The sequence below is a fragment of the Plectropomus leopardus genome, chromosome 20, assembly GCF_026936395.1.
Source record: "Plectropomus leopardus strain MGB_pleo_1.0 chromosome 20, ASM2693639v1, whole genome shotgun sequence".
Lineage (NCBI taxonomy): Eukaryota > Metazoa > Chordata > Actinopteri > Perciformes > Serranidae > Plectropomus > Plectropomus leopardus.
This window is the reverse complement of record NC_142195.1, coordinates 9,198,546-9,218,471: the sequence shown is the minus strand read 5'-3', so window position 1 is coordinate 9,218,471 and position 19,926 is coordinate 9,198,546. Positions and strand designations below refer to the sequence as shown.

The following is a 19,926-nucleotide window of genomic DNA, read 5'->3' as shown; positions in this document are numbered from 1 at the left end:
TGATGATCAGCTCTGTACTCGTGTGCCGACCTGCCACCAGGGATTAGCTGTGATGCACATGTGGCAAAGTGTTCAATCTGTAATCATCTTTTCTTATTGTTATCATCGGTGTCTGGGCATGTTTGACATTAGCATGACTTACATGCATGCGTATGAGAGGCTTGTCTCAAAAACCGAATGTGACGACTGTCAAAGCAAGGTGATAATTGGGACACCTGAGGACCTCTGTCCTCTGATCCACGGCCGTTTACTCCAGAGAGAGGACAATCAGAGGCTCCTCCACCACAGGTGGGGGCTGATGTTCCTCTTGATAAAGTGATGTGCTTCTCAAATCACTTATCTTCAAATAACCAACAGAGGGGTTGTTATCCAACAAACAGCAGTCCAAGCCCTTTGGTAAATAGTGGGCCATCAGACTGGCAGAGATAAAGGTGTGAAGTAGCAGCAGATTAGGCACAAAGCCTTTCTTTTATCTTAGCATTGCTGCAGAAAAGGCATTATGTTTTGGTTGCAACAAGATCCGAGGAGGTTTTAAACTATTAATGCATTGTGTAACCTTTAATTTGGAAAATTAGTAGCTGTTAGAAAACCTACAACTTCCGTAAGCAAAGCATCATTTGAGCACTTTCATTCAAAAGAGTGATAAAGACCAGTGTTTTTCAGAAGAGTAAAGTCACATAAATTGTACTCCTGCAGGATATTTTAGCTACCAGTGCATTATGCAAGCATACTGATGACATAAATAATACTGTTCAATGACTGCCTTGTCCAGATATGCTCTCTGTGTCATAGTGCTTTTTCGAGACTTTTTTGTAACTGGTTGGGTGTGAACCAAGAACAATATCTCCAGCTCTGGTCAGACTTTGAGGTCTGATAGTAGGATGACATCATGTAGTTCTTGTCAAGGGGAGCTACATTTTATCACAACCTCTGGCCTCGCTCCATTCCTCACCCAGAGGAGGAAGGAAGGGAGCGTGAGTTAGAGGAACTGCTTGTGCTGCAGGTCTGAGCGTCCAGGGTTCAAATTGCAGAGGGCAGTCCCACTTATATTTAATCTCAAAGAAATGACTCTGTTGTCTTGCACTTTGCGTCGACCTCTCTGGGTTTTGTTTCTATATTCGGCTTTGATAGAGTTTGTTTTCCGAGCTTTGGGTCTTCCCCTCTCCAACCTTGTGAATCCATCACAGAGCATTTTCTCATGGCCTTAAACTTTCCCCCCAAAAACAAATAAGTATCTCAAGTCAGAGAGAGACTTGCAAGCAAAAACACAAGCTCTGATTTCATGACAGATAAAGACATCACGCTCTGACAGCACTTTTGGCAAATCAGCACTTTCTTATTTTAAGACCAAACCACACCTTTGTGTGCGTATTGAGGATGCAGGAGGGCATGTGGTAACAGCAGGCATGGCTGGAGCTGAGTGTGTGCCTGGAAGATTTGATGTTTCTCACGGTGGGTCAGGTGTTTCCCTCTCACCTTACAAGCCCGTACACATCTCTTTTTCATCATAAGTCCAACACTTCACATTTACTTTTCTGTCATGCCATAAATTTGTAACTGATTGCTCACACTCCCTCTCTTTTTCCCCCGTGTTTCCCACACTATATGCACCTCAAGAGACCTAGCCCCTTTTGGCGTCAGTCCATTTGGCAGTTGCACCAACAGAAGGACCAGCATGTGCGTGGGCTTCATAATAAAATAATCTTTGCCCTGGGGTGCTGAAACTCTGCAGCTACTCCCTGACAGTTTCACTTGCCCTGAGAGAGAGGAAAAAAAATCTGGCATAGACTTTTACTCCCTGTCTGTAAAATACTGTATGTCGTAACTGAAATATCAAGTAATACCATGCTAGGCTTGTTGAAAGACTTCACAGGAAAGATTACCAGTTGTTATGTGTCTTGAGGAACCTGCAGAACAATCATGCGGCAATTTATGATGTGAGAATGAAACTCTAACAGGAACTGAAATATGTCCTTGTTTTATGAGATAAAGATTTTGTGCTTTGGAGTCCAGAATGCCCAAAGTCAAGCAGATTCACAACTGAATGGCTTCTGTACCATTATTTGATTTTACCCTGAATTTAATTTTCTGCTTTTCTGATGTCAGCGATGGAAGAACTATTCATATTTTATAAATAAAAGTAACAATACAACAATCTTAAAATACTCCAAACAAATGGGGACATGACTATATTTAAATATATATATTTATATATATCATGAGCATCCCTGAGTGACTAAATGTATGACCCTCCCTTCTCCATTAATAACCACATTTCACAGTTTGTTGTTATGATAAATGGTGTAATTTTTGAGATTTTTTTTAACAGAAAACGTGCCTTTCATATCCCCTCGCAGGTTCTGAAATTCTGAGGATATTTAAAATAAATACAAACTACGACCATTTAAAGTTGGATTACTCTCCCCTAAGCAAAATCAAAAACATAATTGTAGTATTAATTTGTTAGTTTAATCGGGAAAAAAGGATCATGATTTATATGTTGACCATATAATTTTGATGTATCTAAGCTTTCATATCAATGTATAGTGATAAAAAGTACTCTGTAACTCTGTACTCTGAAATGTTACATAGAACTATAAAGTTGCATAAAATTGAAAGAAACATCTTAAAGTTGTGCGCGTGTCCCGAACTCCACTCAATGTACTTAATTGCTTTAAAGGAATACCTCACCCAAAAAAATACAACTTATATATCAATTATTCATGCTTTGTTAACTTGTATTTGTGGCCTGCCTGCCTCTAGTGAAAGAAGAATCCAAAAACTGTGAATACTGTGGACTAGTTGAAGTAAATGGGGGCTGCATTTAACAACAGCAAAACTACATACAAACATCTGTTTCCAAATTTCACACAATCGGTGCAGTAAAATCCAAGTCTCCTTTATCCAGTCCCATGCTCAGTACTTCCAAAATGTATTGCCTTCACTTCAGCCCTTTCTGACTGGGACTAACAGTGAAACTTATCTATGCTTCCACTTTTAGCCCCATTTTTGGATTCTTCATTCACCAGAGGCTTCTAAGGAAAACAAGGTTTTCTTCAGGAATTCAAAGTAACAGATCATGACTAACTGTTATATTGGTGGTGATTTTGTTAGAGGGGTTTTCCTTAAGAGGCGGAAAAGTGTTCAGATCCTTGACTTAATAAGCTAGTAAAAGTAGCAACACCACAATGTTAAAAAATACTTGAAGTCCTGCATTGGCAATTGTACAGATCATTACCAAAATGGACTTAAATAAAACAGTTAAAAGTCCTCAATGCAGGAAAATGGCCTGTGGGTGTTACACTGTAATATTATTACATTATTGTCAAGTGTTTTACTGATGATGAGCTAATGTTTAATTCGCATTTTCTGTTTAATTTGGTCAAGGAGGAGCTACTATTAAGTACTAACTAAAAGGTGCTTTTTTGGTAATAAATCTAAAAGAATGCATCATATTATAGCCATTATGCCACCAAAATCTTACTTTGTAAAGTATTTGTTGCAGTTAGATGTGTTGTAGTGGATGTTCCACTGAAATATTGAAGAACTGATGTTTAAAATATGCCACAGAAAGAGAAAACTGAAAGAATATAGTTCCTCTTAAATGTATTTCTTGGTTGTTTTCCACCGCTTTAATGTTGGACAGTGAGTAGCAGTGAGTGTTTGTAGTCTCTGCATGTGAAGAGAGAGAGAGGCAGCTTTTATTTGGCCTGAGGAGGAGGAGAGGGGGGAGGAGGTGGAGGAGGAGTGGGAGGAACTTGTAGAGTTGCCTGCAGATTTCATTGAGAACTCGGAAAGCACCAGGTTAACATCTATGAACTGAGTCCTCTTGAAGACCTTTTTTCTCTCGCACTATTGGATTATTATTTTTTTTCCTACAAGGATATTTATTTCAAACCAACACCTGGAGTGTACTAAACTGCGGATCTATGCCAACCCTACGTGGGAGTCACCGACATTTGTGAAGTTGAACAGGAGGAATGTATCGTTTCTTTGTGAAACTAACATTTCTGATTCCTGCGATCGTCATCTCACAAGGTAAAAAAAAAAGAAAGATTTGTAGCAGAAAGTCACGGTTCAGGCTGCAGAGCATGACTGAGAGCCAGGAAGGAAGAAAACCTTCAAGAAATTAGACCTTGAAGAAGTTAGTGACTGGTTAATAGCTGTATTCATTTGCACGGTGGGATTTTTACTGCTTTATACGTTTGAGCTGAAGTCTGGAAACTGGTGAAAGCTAATAAATCCATTGGAAACTTTTACTGAGTAACTTTAAGAGCGTTTCTCGGTCGTGGGAATGAATTCACTACAAGTGCACGAGCCAAAAGCTGCGGTGCGCTTGGCTGCTGACCTCACCAGAGTGCGCATGTGAAAGTTGTTAACTGTTTATTTTTTCTTACTAGTGTAATCAGCACCTTAAATTTAACAATAGGTTATTAAAAAACTTACTGTTTAGACCAAAACTAATCATTTTGGGCTTTGTAAAACCATTTAACTTGATATAAATGGTTATACTAAATATTTGTATGTATGTCTGAAATTGTTCTTAGAAGCAGTTTTAAATAACACGGGAGATAATAGAAGCGGGTGCGTGTGTGTTGGGGACGCGTCGGGGGGGTGGGCGAGGGGGGGCACCTTTTGTCCTCATGTGTGGGAGAGTGTTGTGAGTGTGGGGGGGTGGAGGAGGTGCTGTTATTCCCGTCTGCCGGTAAACAATGCCCGAGGAGAGTGTTTTATGGCTCGTGCTGGACTCTGATTTCTTTTGTTCCGCACGCTGAGCCCCGCAGCTGCTGCGCTTTCCCCGCAAAAGCGTGCGCTCCCCCCCCCTCCCCCCCTTCTCCCACCCCCCAAAAGCCACGCACCACGCGCTCTGGCCTCACCGGTGTCCACAACAGGGCATCCCAAATATCCCCCATGGACAACTGTGTAACAAATCAATTCCACGATTAGGATGTGCACGCGCATGTGTACATTAAAAAAAGGATCCTGTGAATAAAGATGTATTAAAAATCTCACTGATGAATAATTTCCTATTTATAATTCAAACTGCCTAATCCCCAATAATCCCAGCAGCCAGTTTAACGGTACAGATTTCACATATGCTGCCTTCTGAGCTCATATTAATATTTTCTTATGCACTCAACAGGTCTAAAATGCACCCTGCCCACGGAATCATGCCTGAATGGAGGAAGATGTGAAGCCACCTCAAATGGAAATGGAGAATGCAAGTGAGTTACGAAAAGAAGCAGGGTGTGATGCACTGCAGACCACCGCAAAGTCTCATTTCCTGTTATCTCTTTCTGCTATGTGTGCACCCTTAGAAGTGCAGTGTGGTGTAATTTTTGCTACTTGAAAGTGCTTTTTGGTTGAAAAGCGAAGAAAGGGGCCACATATTCCCCCCTTTCATTCCAGCCTTTGAGCGGGGCCCCGCACCCAGCAACCGGAGGCCCCTTGAGTTTCTTCTGGCCTGGTGTGCTCCTGTACCGCTCCAGGAGCTGCATAGCTCTGCACACACATTCCCGAAAAAGAAAAGAGTTTTAAGAAGTAAAGGAATAGAAAAAAGAGAGTGCAGTTCCCGTGAGGTGAGAGAAGCTGGACAAAAGCCCACCCCCCACTCAATCAGTAGGCCCGTTAATGAATGCAAGACCCCTTCAGCAGCAAAGTGAGAGGACGCGTCCAGTCCTAAATCTTGTTTTTCTGCCCTTTCATGGGCGACAGCTGGGGCTCGCCCGCCGCCCGTCACCCATTGTCCTGCAGTCAGAATAATGCTGTGTGACTAATCTGAGTGGGGCTTCCCATCATGCCACAGCCACCCCAAACACCACAACACACACCAAAACCCCTGCCACCCCCACCCCTCCTCCAAAAAAGGCTTGTCTCCTGCTTTCTGAATGGGACCCCCCCATCTCTGCCTCCCACCTTCCCAACCTTACCCGCTTGTGATCTCCATTAGAAAGCCAGATGGCTGTGAAATGTAATTGGATTTGATGTCAAGAGAGTGAGATTAATTGGAATAAAGTGCAGAAATTTGAAGGCAAACAAGTGGGAACAGACAGAGAGACAGATTGTGGGCTATTTGTTTAGGCTATGGATTGGTGTTAATAGTTTGTGGTGAGACATTTGATATGCAAACATTGCCTTTAGCTGACCTGTGTGAGCTTCCTAAATTCACCTGCTCTTTTGCAAGAAAAGAGGATCTCTGTTTTTAGGTTTAACTCCCCAGAGCCCTCTCTGGGGACCTTAAAGCTACAGAAAATGTTTTTTTTTAACTCAGAAAATTTCTTAGTGATTTCCAGTTGTCCAGTTTTCATCTGTAAAGATGCTCAGGGGTGGCCTGGTTTCCCCTCAGGGCATGTGGTTGTGGCAGGCGCATCTCTGCTCTGCAAGGACAAGGGGGAGCTATTGAAGAGCCCACGCTGTTAGCCCAGGGCCACCAATTCTCAATCTGCACACTCCACACACACACACACACACACACACACACACACACACACGCGGACTGCCGCACGTGTGCACACAGAAACTCTCCCTCCACCCTCTTCCTCCACAAAGCTGTTATTGTGGTCTCCATCTCTACTCGGCCCAATTAAAAACAGACAGGATAAGAGCATCACTTCACCCACCCTCGCCCGCTCTTCCTCCTCGCTTTTCCTCTCATTAATCATTCATCCCTGCCAAAGCTGAGCAGCCATCAGTCACGGGGGGCACTGAGGATTCAGTCAGCGATCAGGGGTCAGAGTGTAGCGTCTATGGCGCGTTGAATTTTGTCCCACATTAACTGGCAGTCTCACAGGTGTTGTGTGGTAGCATAAGTGGAAACTCCACCTCAAGGGGGTATTTTTCTCACTGGGTAGAAAGAAAAAGAAGCTGGTTTTGTTATGACCCAGAAAAAAATGCCGCTTTTTTTCAGCTGCTTTTTGTCATCTCTTTTTACCTTTTTACTACCTTTTCAGTGCATTGCAGTGGGCAGACAAACAAGTGTCTGTCCTTATAAGTCGTTTTATACATTGGGGTCAAGATTTTGTGCAGGTTTTTCCGGAAAGTATTGTCAATGTGGATGATGTGGAGATCAAAGTTGTTTCTCAAATATGACCAAATGGCACTTTAGGGTTAAGTTTCCAGCATGCAATGTTAAACGGAAGATCAAAATGCCTTTAAACCCACTTCTGCAGTTCATGAAGTTACCAGTGAGTCATGCTGCAAGCTGAGGTTTTCGGTGCAGCAGTGTATCGAAGCATGTGGTGACACAGATTTTACGTGTTAAGGTAGATTAAAATCCTCTTTCAGCACAGTTCCCAAGAGTGTGAGAACTGAGAGTGAAATCACATGTTGGCATAGAGAACAAGGTTAGGCTCGGTGTAAACTGTGGTAATCACATGTCTTACGGATGGTTTTAGAAGGATTACAATCGTGTCGAGACAAAATCAGTATTTCACTGCCCTGTCCTGCAGAAAGGATGTTTTCTGTCCTTCCTGATTCCAAAAAGAGTCATCCTTAATTTAAATCTTTTCTATGCAGATCACCCCCCCCCCAAAAAAAAACAGGAACTGGCTTGTGTCCTGTTTATCACACCGCTGCATATTTATCTCCTTGAGGTTGAAGGGACTTACATGTATCTGTCCCACAAAGGCAGAGAGCAGTAACAATAGAACATGTGGAGTTTACTAAAAAGTGAGAAACACAGAATTATGGGACTGTTCTTTATTTATGAGAGGGGAGGGGTGGTGCAAAAAGGCACATTTTTTGAAGCACTTGGGAAACACTTATTTTTCATTTTGGCTTGGGGAAGGGACATAAAAGTTTAAATGGCTGTATTGTGTATTTAGCTTTGTGTCATTTTCAAGAAAAAGTGCATGTTTTCTTAAGAGATTACCAAAATTACACAGTTTCTCATAGCCAGAAACTGTGAAAACAGAAATTATAATTTGACTGTCAAATTTCTGATAACAAGTAGATTAACAGCACAGCCTGCAGCCTCTCTTTGAAAAAAATTATGTAAGATGAACACTCATGTCCAGGAAAAACAATGCTTAAAATAGTGATATTTCACCAAGATCACTGAGAAAATTTTGCCAAAAACAAACCCTTTGCACTAACTAACCAGCATGCATGGCAAGACTGAAAATCCAGTTCCCCCTTTGACCCCAATTCAAAATATTTGTAGCTTTGGGGAGAGTAAAAAAAAAAAAAAAATATATATATATATTCTAGCTTTTTATCTTCTCTTTTCCCTGAAAATTAAATGGGGAATTGAAATTTTGTTTCTTTGATGAAAGACATCAACAATCATTTCATTTATTCTCACATGAGCAACTCTATTAGTCTTTTCACGGATCCTATGCTTCACATTTACAATCACATTAGCGCCACAGACTAATTCGTCTCAAGAAAAAGACCTCATTTTGGGGAAAATCAGAATCAGGTCTTCAGTTTGTGGTGCCGGCACGTGGAAACAACAACGAGCTGCTGTAATGGGGAAGCACTCGGTCATGATTCTTGTGAGCCAAAAGGTTATCTGAAGGCCTGGGGCTTCCTGTTTCCCATGCAGCTGTAGTTGCAGTGTTATGCAGGCAGCTTAAAACATTTAAGGGCATAGTGTTGTGTGAGTCAAATTTAGTTTCCATTTGTGAGACAGTGACGAGGGCACGGTGAGGTCAAAAGGTTGGCGCTCCCCGGCCGGCCTTTGCATGACCATCGACGCTGCTTTGCTAAATTAGACACTGTTTTTGGTCTGAGGTGAGCGTTAATAATAAACATCTCAACTGTCTCACTGCAGGACTCAAATACTGCAAGACGTCAGACAGAAATAGAGTCAGAAAACTGAAAGTGTGCAGTGGTTGGTGCAGTAGGACCTCTGTGACCTTGCACAGAGCTGTCTGGTATTGCATATTGATGATAAAATGTCTAACCAGTAAAGACTGCCTAAAGCGAGCCCCAGCACCACTAAAAAGACGTTCCACTCTCCCTCAAGAAGGAATGTCGCTCTTCATTTGTCCTCCTATAGGATTACCGAGCAGGTCTCTGTTAAGGCTCAGCTCCATGTGAGCTTAAGCGAATCAGGTGCATGGCTGGGTCAAGTGTGCCTGTTGGTGTGGGGCTTTTATTGGGGTTTAAGCACTAAGGCTGCCACTCCCCTGGCTGGGCCCATTCCCTAGATGCCAGCCCCCCCCCAATATAGCAGGGAATGAAGTTGGTAGGACACAGTTTGGAAAATGTATTTTCCCGTTTTGACTTAAAAAACATAAGTACAACCTCTTAAAGCTACTGTGGAGAAAACTTTTGATACAAAGACAAATATCTTCCCCGCAGTAAGTGTTTGTGGGGCCTCAGAGTAGACTGGGCAGTGATGAGGATCCCATGAGTCTGGAGATCTTCAGCGCGGGGCCATCAAAGCTGCGCTGTCACAGCACTGAGATAAGGGGCTATTTGGCTCTAGTGGGTGCTGAAAGTTCACATGCACCAGCACAGGCTGTCAAATGTAGAAACACCAACTCCTCATGCGTATGTGTATGTCAGCCTGTCACGATAACACTGTAATGGACTTATTGAGGTTGGCAAAAACAATCAAGGTCCATACAGGGTACAATATTTCTCTTGTGTTTGTCCGCATTTGCTAACATGAGAACCTCACTGAGATTTTAGCCAACATGATCCCAGAATAAAAAGGAGAGTTCTCCAGACCATAAAAAGACTTTTTTAAAAGCACATGAACAGAAAAAAACTAAGATGTCTCCAATTTGTGATGTCATTAAGAAAAAGGTCTAGAGCTTCTTTATGGACAGTGATTTAAGAAAGATGTTTTGGATTACACTGAAAGCAGCCAGGGGGAAGCTCTTAGCATGTGGGAACATTTTCTGTTTCCGAACTGAGAACACGACAAAAGAATAAAGCTCATTTGGGTATTGAAAAAGAAAAAGAAAATCAGTCTCCCATTTATTGTCTATGAGGCAGTTTCAGACTTAATACCTGATGACATCACAAGTTTGAGACTTACTTCTCTGGTTTCTGACAAGAGAGAGAAGCTCATGTTCACAAAAAATCATCAAACTCTCTTTGACAATATAAGAAACATATTGGATTTCTTAATTTAGATGGTGTTCCCCTTTAATATTGTTACCTTATTACAAGTTAGGAGTGACAAAAAAGACCTGAGGCAAACTGAGGATGCTGTTGTCACATGTTATGTACCGACCTGATTGATGGTAACCTGAGTAATGGCCTCTGGAGGGGTGCTTAAACAGATATGTTGTCACTGATAACCATCAGAAGAAGTGGAGCGGCAGGCAGGTGCTTCTCCTCGTTAGACTGACTGTTAGTTGGGATGTCTCCGTGAGTCTGCCACCAGTAGGGCAAAGTCTATCGCTCACTCGCACAAACATGCTGCTGAAGTTAGGACCCCAAAGTTTGTTAGCTGGTATTTTGTGCATGAAAGTGATCTTGCAGTAATTAGTGAAGCAGGTGCTCAGTTCTTGTCACCGTGGCTGACCCTCATAAATCTTCCCACTTCACTCCGTTTAGAGAAGTAGACAGGAAATAACTTAATCAGTAGCAAAATGATTGCCTTTTTCTTTGACACTTGGCATTTTATTTTGAAATCCATAAGAAAACATTTGAAATTAACATTTTTTTTCTTTTTTTCAACTTTACACTATTATACAAGTACAGTTTGAGAAACAGGAGCTCTTATTACGACTTTGTTCACTTGTTTGAATAATTCATGTATATACAGATATTATGCATGCTTTTATTATAGTGTTACTGCATTATCAACCCCACTGATCCCAGTAAGGTGCAGATCAGTGATTGTGGTGGGCATTCAGAGCTTTCTAGGCCCACTAAATTCTCATTTCCTCGAGCAGAGCTCCAGTGCTCTGTTCTTGGTCTTACTAACAGATGTGAACCCCGGGGGTCAGACCTTGGCAAATGATTAAATGCATCCAAGAGAACTTTAGACAAAATGAATGAGGAGGAAAGGGCAGAAACAAATTGCCAATTAAAGAGAAAAAGAAGGCAGTGAGTGTTAAAGAGGGTGAGAGGAGAGATGACGATGTTGTACTTTCATATTAAACAACATGAGAGTGTAAAACTTACTCAGACACATAATTACTGTAAGCCACCCTCGGCCATTTACATAACATTTTCCACAGCGGTGGCATTTCCAGCACACAGTGGGGCCGGTTTTGTGTCAGATGATAAAGTCACCCCCAGGGTGGCAGATGGTAGATCAGGCCCAGCAGGGATGAAGAGAGAGGGGAGAGAAGGCAAAGAGGCCGTCCCACAGACACAAAAGTGTTTGGGGTCAGAGGTCGGGGAAGCATCTGCTCCGGCCTGAGGGGACATTGCAGCGCCGGGAGAGACCTGTTGCCGTGGAGTGTGTGCTGCTTTGGCTTTTCAGCGTGTGGGTGGATCTTTATCTTGGACTGGACTGACTTTAGGACAAAGAGGATCTATTACAGTTAGTTAGCGTGGGATGACACACACGAGTGCACACACACACACACACACACACACACACACACACACACACACACAACATCAATAATAACATCTGTTTCATTATACGTCACAAAAACTGAGGATTTTATATGAAAAGAATGAATTTAGGTGATTTTTTAAGTTGAGGTGAAATGGGAAGCAGGGAAACTTCAAAGCTGCCACAAATGCTTTTACAATCTTCTGCAAATTGCGACTGTCTGGGCTCCCTGTGGGGCTCATGGCACTGTTAAAAATGTTAAAAACTCTCCTGATTGGTCTCACCTAACTAAGTCAACAAGGGAGTTTTCAACAGTCCCATGTGACATAGGGGGAATGCTGTAAAAAGCAAACTGCTGGGAGCTGTAAAAAATCCACACAGGAGAGAAACGGGAAAACAGAGCAATGAAAATGTGACTTGAAGCAGAGATTCAGTATCAGTGACGAAAAAAGGAAATCAAAAGAGGAACAGGTAAGGAAGAGAGGAATTAAGAATGAGTGGTGGTTTAGGGGGGTGAAGAGACAGAAGTTGCAACAGCTGACTTCACATGGGTTCTTTATGTCCCTGGAGAAGAGGTTGGCTTGTCAGCACCCCCCATCTGACAAGGGGACAGAGGGGAGGGAGGGAGGAGGGATAAGCAGGGGGGGAGGAGGAGTCTTGTCCAACAGCTGCCTTCATTAACATGCGCACCTGCTCCCTGTGGAGATACTTGGAGGCCAACAGATGCCCTCCCTTACACATACACATTCACACGCTCGTAAGCACAACTACACACTTCCCCCACAAGCCCCATTTCAAACATAAACACCTATTTTTTTTTGCTGACTTGAAATGCACCTGCACGTGACAGATCTTTTTGTTAGGTACATGCTATAAATGTCAGATGATGCATGAGCAGCAGGGGTGTAATTTTTGTTTTTCAAGGAAATTTCTGCACAAATTGGTGCCTTTTCTAAATCAGTTTATGTTGTGAATGTCTTCGATTCTGTGAAATAAAAGTCCTCTGCTACTTTTGTGTTTTTATTAGGGAGGACTTTTATAACATGGGTGGTTTGGGGGCCCTCAGCCAGGAAATTTTGAGTGTAAAACACTTTATTTCCTTCCTTCTGGGGATTTTTTTTGTTGCCACAATTCATGCCTTTTCTGCATCAATAATGATGAAAATGTCTTAAATGTCTTCAAAATAAAAGTCCTCCGCTGCTTTCATGTTTTTATTGGGGAACACATAAACAATGGATGGCTTGAGGGTCCTCTCCCAGGAAACATGGAATGTCAAACACTTGAGTACCTGTCTTCTGTCTATTTATCTGTACCAATTTGTGCTATTTTGGCATCAATTTATTGTGAAAATGGCTTGAATTCCATCAAAATAATGTTTATGTTTTATATGGTGGTCCAAATTTAAAATGGGTGTTTTGTTGGGCCTTCCCCTGGAGGGGGACACTCAGTTTCTGGCCTTCTGGGGATTTTTTTGTCAGCAAATTGTGCATCAATTTAAGGTGGAAATGTCTATGCATTACTGCCCAGACCCTGCCAAAAAGAGGAGCCCAGCTCTCATCTTTGTCTTTTGTCCTGAGTTCCCTACATCTTAACCTTAGCCAGTTCAAGCTATGTGACTGTCTCAGCGTCCATCCTCAGTCTGGATGGTTGGGGACAAACCCATGGGGCTTAGGGCCTGTATGCAGTACTTAAAATAGGACATCCAGAGTCGGCATTGTCCCCTTGATCTCTATAGTCATTCAGGATGAGTGTGGACAGCGTGGGGGCCAAAGGTAGATGGGAACTGGGCTGCTATGGCTAGACCATTTAGTGGTGTCTGTTGTCCCGGCAGAATGTGTTTTCAAGGTTCTGAGGGAGTCTAATCCAGAGAGACACACTATGACAACATGCTGTCCCTGTCCCCGCTGCTGTGGGACTGTCCTGGGCGGGAAAATTTTAGTCCCTCTTCACTACTCCCCCCTTTATTCTCTCTTTTGTTTCCATGAATTAACAAAAAAAGTTGTTTTCTAATCATCACCTCTTCCCCCTTCACTGTCTCCTTCCAGGTGTCCCAGTGACTACGTAGGCAACCGTTGCCAGTATCCAAGCCCCTGCAGCCCTTCGCCCTGCCGTAACGGTGGCGAGTGCCGCGCTGTTTCCCATGGCAACACGTTTGATTTCCGCTGCGTGTGCCGCCTGGGTTTCACTGACCGGTTATGCCTGACCCCCACCAACCACGCCTGCATGAGCTCTCCCTGTCGCAATGGAGGGACATGTGATCTAATCACCCTCTCTGCTTTTCGCTGCCGATGCCCACCTGGTTGGTCAGGTATGTAGATAAAATCTTAACACATACTTTTATTTTGCACTATCCTTTCACCAAAAACCATAATTATCAATGTTTTGTATTCAAGGTAAAACCTGCCAGCTCGCCAACCCATGCGCCTCCAATCCATGCGCAAACGGCGGCCAGTGCTCGGCCTTTGATTCCACCTACATCTGCACCTGCCCACCTGCCTTCTACGGTCAAACCTGCAAGCAGGACGTCAACGAGTGTGCTCAGATCCCCTCTCCCTGTCTCAATGGTGGCATTTGTGTGAACGAGGTGGGCTCATACAACTGTCGCTGCCCTCAAGAGTACACCGGCCAACACTGTGAGACCCCCTACTTGCCATGCAGCCCCTCACCCTGCCAGAATGGAGGCACCTGCGTCCAGAAAGGGGACACCACCTACGATTGTAGCTGCCTGCCAGGTAACACACAAACACATATCTGCACCAAAATGAGCAGTTTCTGTTGACATATGGAGTTTCATACAGCTAGTGCAGCAATAAAACACACACTTTAGTTTTCCTATTACATCAGTTGACCTAAAAACCAGCCTGTTGTTGTAGTAAAATCTGACTGAGTGGAATGAGTCCTCTCTGGTTCCCCTCCTCCCACATCTCTCTGCCAGCCTCCACGGGCAGGATGCAGTCACACAGACGTTTCCTTCTGATAATCACCAGCTAGAGCCCACAACAGCGACATAAACGTATAGATATACACAATCTATTCATGAGGTCACACACACACACAAAAAATCTTGTTTTTCTACTGAATACAGCCAGTCTGTTGGGCGTCTTCATTGTGTTGGCACCCAAAGCTGTTGCAGTGTTACGTAAAACTTTGTTTAATTTTGAGCAATTGTGGTTACTGTTGTTAGAGGAGGCACTGCAGCTGTGAAGTTGTTTTTTTTGTCCAAACAGGCAACTTTATTGCCTGAGTACGTGCTTATGATTAGCACGAAGCAAGCTGTTTGGATATGCAGATGAATGAGGATTATTGTGGGGTCGTGGGTTAAAGTTTAAACCACGCTGTGTGTCTCTCGTGGGTGTCCATGCTGGAATGCAGAGAGATAGCGAAGCTGCACGGGCACCTGCAGAGCTGCGGGTTGATAGCTAATCAGACTATCGTGGCTGTAAAACACCCACTCAAGTCTTTGATGTTTGAGGAGGACACAAGTTGCTCTGTCATCTGCAGGGCGTTAAAACAATCTTCCACGGGGATATAGACAGCTTATCTGTCTCTTAAGTGCACACTGATAACAAGAGGAAGAACGAGTCATGTTATTAAATTAACACAAAATCTTTTCTATATCTTTGTAACTCCCCGCTTGTTTTTACATCCCTCTTGCTCTCTCCCTGTTTAGGATTCACAGGTCAACACTGTGAGCATAACATCGATGACTGTCCAGGCCACAGCTGCCAGAATGGTGGCGTGTGTGTGGATGGGGTGAACACCTACAATTGCCAGTGCCCACCTCATTACACAGGTGAAACTTTGCCTCTGTTTTTTTCCTAACTTAAAGAAATACATCACCCCCCCACATCATCATTTACATATCAATAACTCACCCCATATTACGTTGAAACGTTGAAGAAAATGTTTTTCTCGCATGCCTTTGGTGAATTAAGAATCCAAAACCTGACAAAATCTTGATGAATTGAAGTCATAGGGATCCATGTTTTACAACAGTAAAACCGTATCAAAATATCCTTACAACATTTCCTTACATATCCTTACAAAGTTTCACAAGTCGTGCAGTACAATGCAGGTCTGATTGATTCTTTGTATGGTCAGTAGTTCCTGAAGTGACAACCATTTCCAACAGGGCATTGAACAATAAGTGAAACTTATTCTCTTTTCAAAGCCAGACTCCGTTGACAAAAACTATAATTTTACCTCACTGAACACTGGATGTTTTGAGGTTAAGTTCGATTTCACCAAAGTCACACAATAACACAAACATACTAAATATTTAGGCGATGGTAGACCAGCAGTTCCTGTGATCAACAAGGTAAAATTATTGGTTGTGTCAGTTGAGTCTGGCTTTGAAACGAGCACATAGGTGAGTTTCATATTTAGTTCTTTCCCGCATTAGAAAGGGCTGCCTGTTTGGGAAGTACTGCGCTATAAGACTGGATAAATGACACTTTTATACTGCATAAGTTGTGAGAGAATTTGTTAATTGATTAATTGATATAGTTTTGCTTTTCTTAAATGTTGACTCCTATGACTCAGATTCGTCAAGAATTTTTTTTTTGGATTCTTCACTTACTCTTGGAGTCATAAGAGAAAAACAAAGTTTTTGTTATAAATTCAAGTCAAGTCAATTTTATTTATAAAGCCCACTATCACGAATCACACTTTGCCTTAGAGGGCTTTACACAGCATACGACACCCTCTGTCCTTAGACCCTCACATCGACTAAGACTATGTTCTGCATAACACAGGCTGATGCACTGATATGCAAATATTCATTTGGGGGATAAAGTATTCATTTAAATCAGAATAGTACAAAGACAACATTTATAAACACCCTCTTACACTGTCCTTTTCTCCTTTGTAAACTCTTTCAGGTCAATACTGCACTGAAAATGTGGACGAGTGTGAGTTGATGCCCAACGCATGCCAGAATGGAGGCACATGCCATGACACTCACGGCAGCTACCACTGCGTCTGCGTCAATGGGTGGACGGGCGACGACTGCAGCGAGAACATCGACGACTGTGCCAGTGCCGCCTGTTACCATGGCGCTACTTGCCACGACCGTGTGGCTTCCTTCTTCTGCGAGTGTCCTCATGGGCGCACAGGTATGACTATCAGTGGCTGTCCTAGACACACAGATTGTGATCTTGATGAAATATTGAAACATAATGATACAGTCTGACGAAAATGTGTTTGTATGGTGCACACAGGTTTGTTGTGCCACCTTGATGACGCCTGCATCAGCAATCCATGTCAAAAGGGCTCCAACTGTGACACCAACCCGGTCAACGGCAAAGCAATCTGCACCTGTCCCCCAGGTTACACTGGGTCAGCCTGCAACCTGGACATTGATGAATGCTCCCTTGGTAAGTTATAAAGTCAGCTGTTTCTTTTCTCTGGTTTCTTTAGTTTTGATATTTCAGTGCATAACTTACTACATGTATGAAAACTTGTTTCTTAAATGCTGCAGGTGCCAACCCTTGTGAACATGGCGGTCGCTGCCTAAACACCAAAGGCTCTTTCCAGTGTAAGTGTCTTCAAGGATATGAGGGACCCCGTTGCGAGATGGACGTCAATGAATGCATGTCCAATCCTTGCCATAATGATGCCACCTGCTTAGACCAGATTGGAGGGTTCCACTGCATCTGCATGCCAGGTATGAGTATTGGTTTATAAGGAGAAATAATTGAATCTTTGTCATGTTGGACCATTATTAAACTGTGGAACAAAGGGCAAGAAATAAAACATGATTTGACCATTTCTCCTCATGTGTCTGTTGGACTTCAGGATATGAGGGTGTGTTCTGCCACATCAACACTGATGAGTGTGCCAGCCAGCCTTGTCTTAACAATGGCAAGTGCGTCGACAAGATCAATTCCTTCCACTGCGAGTGCCCGAAAGGTGAGAAAAAAAATCAGGGAATGTGAGAGATGAGTTAATGGAGTAAAAGAAGCAGGTTCTTACCCTTTTTTTGGTCAGACAATGCAGCAGAGAAGAGGCAATAAAAGAGTGGATCATTAACTCAGCTATCAATGAGTATAGCACATATACGGGTCACAGATTGAATGTTAATGATTTACTTCCTCTGATGGTATCACTGAAGGGTTTTTGGGTGAACAGGGCAGAGCGGATCAGGTTGCGGGACATTAGCATATTTGGCGGGCGTGAGAGTTTGTATTAGAGCTTAGCGCCAAAGTTGGGGGAGGGCGGGATTGGTTTATGGCCGGTGAGCTGGAGGCCATTGTGTTTGAAAGAAAGATTTCACTGCACAGTAAGAGCCGAGGAGGAGGAGGAGGGGTGGAAGTGTTGTGGAATGGTTCGTTAGGACCTCCAGTGTCCTGCAGACCTACTTCAGATGCTAATGAGTTTTTCTGTTCTCCACTGTAGCGTTATGCACACTGTGGCTATGAAATACAACATAACTTTATAGTACTAATCTCAAACATTTTCGTTTAAACATATGTCCATTAAGTTGCTATCTGTCCAAAAATTAGTTAAAACAAAGGTGATGAAGCCTATGGCTCACTGTTGAAAGTATTGCATTATTTTATATTTGCAGTTTTATGAGCTGGGTGTTGGCAACAATGTTTGTATTTTTTTTTAAAAAATTGCACTGAGTTACTGCTAATGCAAACCGTACATTTCCTGCTGCTGCAGCTTCACATTAAAAGCGTTTAATTGGTAAAACAAGAGTTGGCTTTTATTATGAAGTGCTCACAAGAAATGCTTTGTGCTTGTCAGTGAGATAAGTACTAGGACAATCATTTTCAACATGTTTTGACAGTGGAATAGTTTGAAATATTGCAAGGGGTAATGGAACAGTCAGCAGCAGCCACAGTGAGCTGTATGAAGAACTGCAGGTGAAGGGCTACACACCTCCAACTGTCACTGTGCCCCGCTGTCTGCAGAATCACACCGTGTGCAGTATAAAACCAGATCATGGTTGTACACAGAATGAAAAATATCCCATTTATTGCCTGACTTCCAGATTAAAACAACAGTAGGTTACTTTGCTGACCCAGAACTCTGTGACTCATAGCGTTAAACTGCATTTGCTGTTACCACTAGTAACTACAGGTGTTACCAAATTAACCAGGACCGAAATCTTTAAAGATTGCTACACATAGCAATAAGCTGAAGTTTTAATTCTGCACTTTATTCAATGCATATGTAGGTTTTTCTGGGAGCCTGTGTCAGGTGGACATCGATGAGTGTGCTAGCACCCCTTGCAAGAATGGAGCCAAGTGTACTGATGGTCCCAACAAGTATACCTGCGAGTGTGCTGAAGGTAAAAGTTGTTTTTTTAGAATTCCCTTGTAAATTTCTACTTTCTACTTTCCCTCCAAAAGAACATTGCCATTATTTCATTAAAATGTACAATCTTTTCTTTTCTAGGTTACACAGGGCAGCACTGTGAGACTGACATCAACGAGTGCTATTCTGACCCCTGCCACTATGGTACCTGTAAGGATGGCCTCGCCTCCTTCACCTGCTACTGCCGCCCTGGCTACACTGGCCGCCTGTGTGAGACCAACATCAATGAGTGTCTGAGCCAGCCCTGTAAGAATGGTGGCACTTGCCAGGACAGGGAGAACACATATATCTGCGCTTGCCCCAAAGGCACTGCAGGTGAGACTTTTGACATCATCATTCAGATTGTTGCTTTTGAAATTGTACAATTTTGCTCATATCCTTTGCTTACACGCGTTCTCATCAACAGGTTTCAACTGTGAGGTGAATCTTGACGACTGCAAGAGCAAACCCTGCGACTACGGGAGGTGCATCGACAAAATCAACGGCTACGAGTGTGCATGTGAGCCCGGCTACACAGGTGAGGGCTGGGTGGAGTTTACAGGTGCAGGGGGTGTTCCCCTGAGCTTTGGGAGGGGCAGGTAGGACAGGTGGTTGGCGGGTTCACTCCTGTGGAACAATGGTGTCAGATTGCCTGTGTGGGATGTAAAGAGGGGGAGGACAGAGAAAGGAACACAGTCCCCAACCTGATACACACACAAAAGACACACAAAGCGCTAACTTTGTTTGCCATTTGAAAAGCTTGTGACGTTGAGCCTGGAAAGAGTCTGTAAGGTGATACTTTAAAAGGAAGAAGAGGCTGGACTTTAACCACATATCTGATGTGTAGCATGACAAATCCCATAAATATATCAAGTGTTTTCACCTCACTCACTGGCACATGTCCACCTGTAATGCACTGCTGAATAAAACTTCAGTGAGTCTTAATCCCAACAAGTGGACCACTCTCCGTCCCTTTCATGGCCCAGCAGAGCCGGTTCTGACTGGTAGCGGCTGCGTGATTATGCTCGAAGGCTTCTGTGCATCCCTCCTCCTCTTCCTCCCCTCCATCTTTTTGTGCTGACGGGGTGAGTGTGGAGGGCATGGCGGGACTGAGACACAGAGGGACAGAGGACTATTGTAACTGAAGATCAGGC

The 19,926-nt window shown here is 43.2% G+C and overlaps 1 protein-coding gene across 1 annotated transcript in view; it reads left to right on the top strand.

Annotated features, from left to right (window-relative positions):
* The first annotated feature begins 3,778 nt into the window (after nucleotides 1-3,778).
* The window catches only part of notch1a (notch receptor 1a), a 28,008-nt gene continuing 11,860 nt past the window's right edge, over nucleotides 3,779-19,926 (top strand). Inside the window, exons 1-12 of the mRNA XM_042508753.2 lie at nucleotides 3,779-4,038; nucleotides 5,144-5,225; nucleotides 13,516-13,778; nucleotides 13,864-14,202; nucleotides 15,141-15,263; nucleotides 16,351-16,584; nucleotides 16,690-16,845; nucleotides 16,950-17,135; nucleotides 17,267-17,380; nucleotides 18,654-18,767; nucleotides 18,875-19,108; nucleotides 19,200-19,310. Coding sequence (XP_042364687.1) covers nucleotides 3,981-4,038; nucleotides 5,144-5,225; nucleotides 13,516-13,778; nucleotides 13,864-14,202; nucleotides 15,141-15,263; nucleotides 16,351-16,584; nucleotides 16,690-16,845; nucleotides 16,950-17,135; nucleotides 17,267-17,380; nucleotides 18,654-18,767; nucleotides 18,875-19,108; nucleotides 19,200-19,310 — 2,014 coding nt within the window. The 5' untranslated portion in view covers nucleotides 3,779-3,980. The remainder of the gene's footprint in view (nucleotides 4,039-5,143; nucleotides 5,226-13,515; nucleotides 13,779-13,863; nucleotides 14,203-15,140; nucleotides 15,264-16,350; nucleotides 16,585-16,689; nucleotides 16,846-16,949; nucleotides 17,136-17,266; nucleotides 17,381-18,653; nucleotides 18,768-18,874; nucleotides 19,109-19,199; nucleotides 19,311-19,926) is intronic.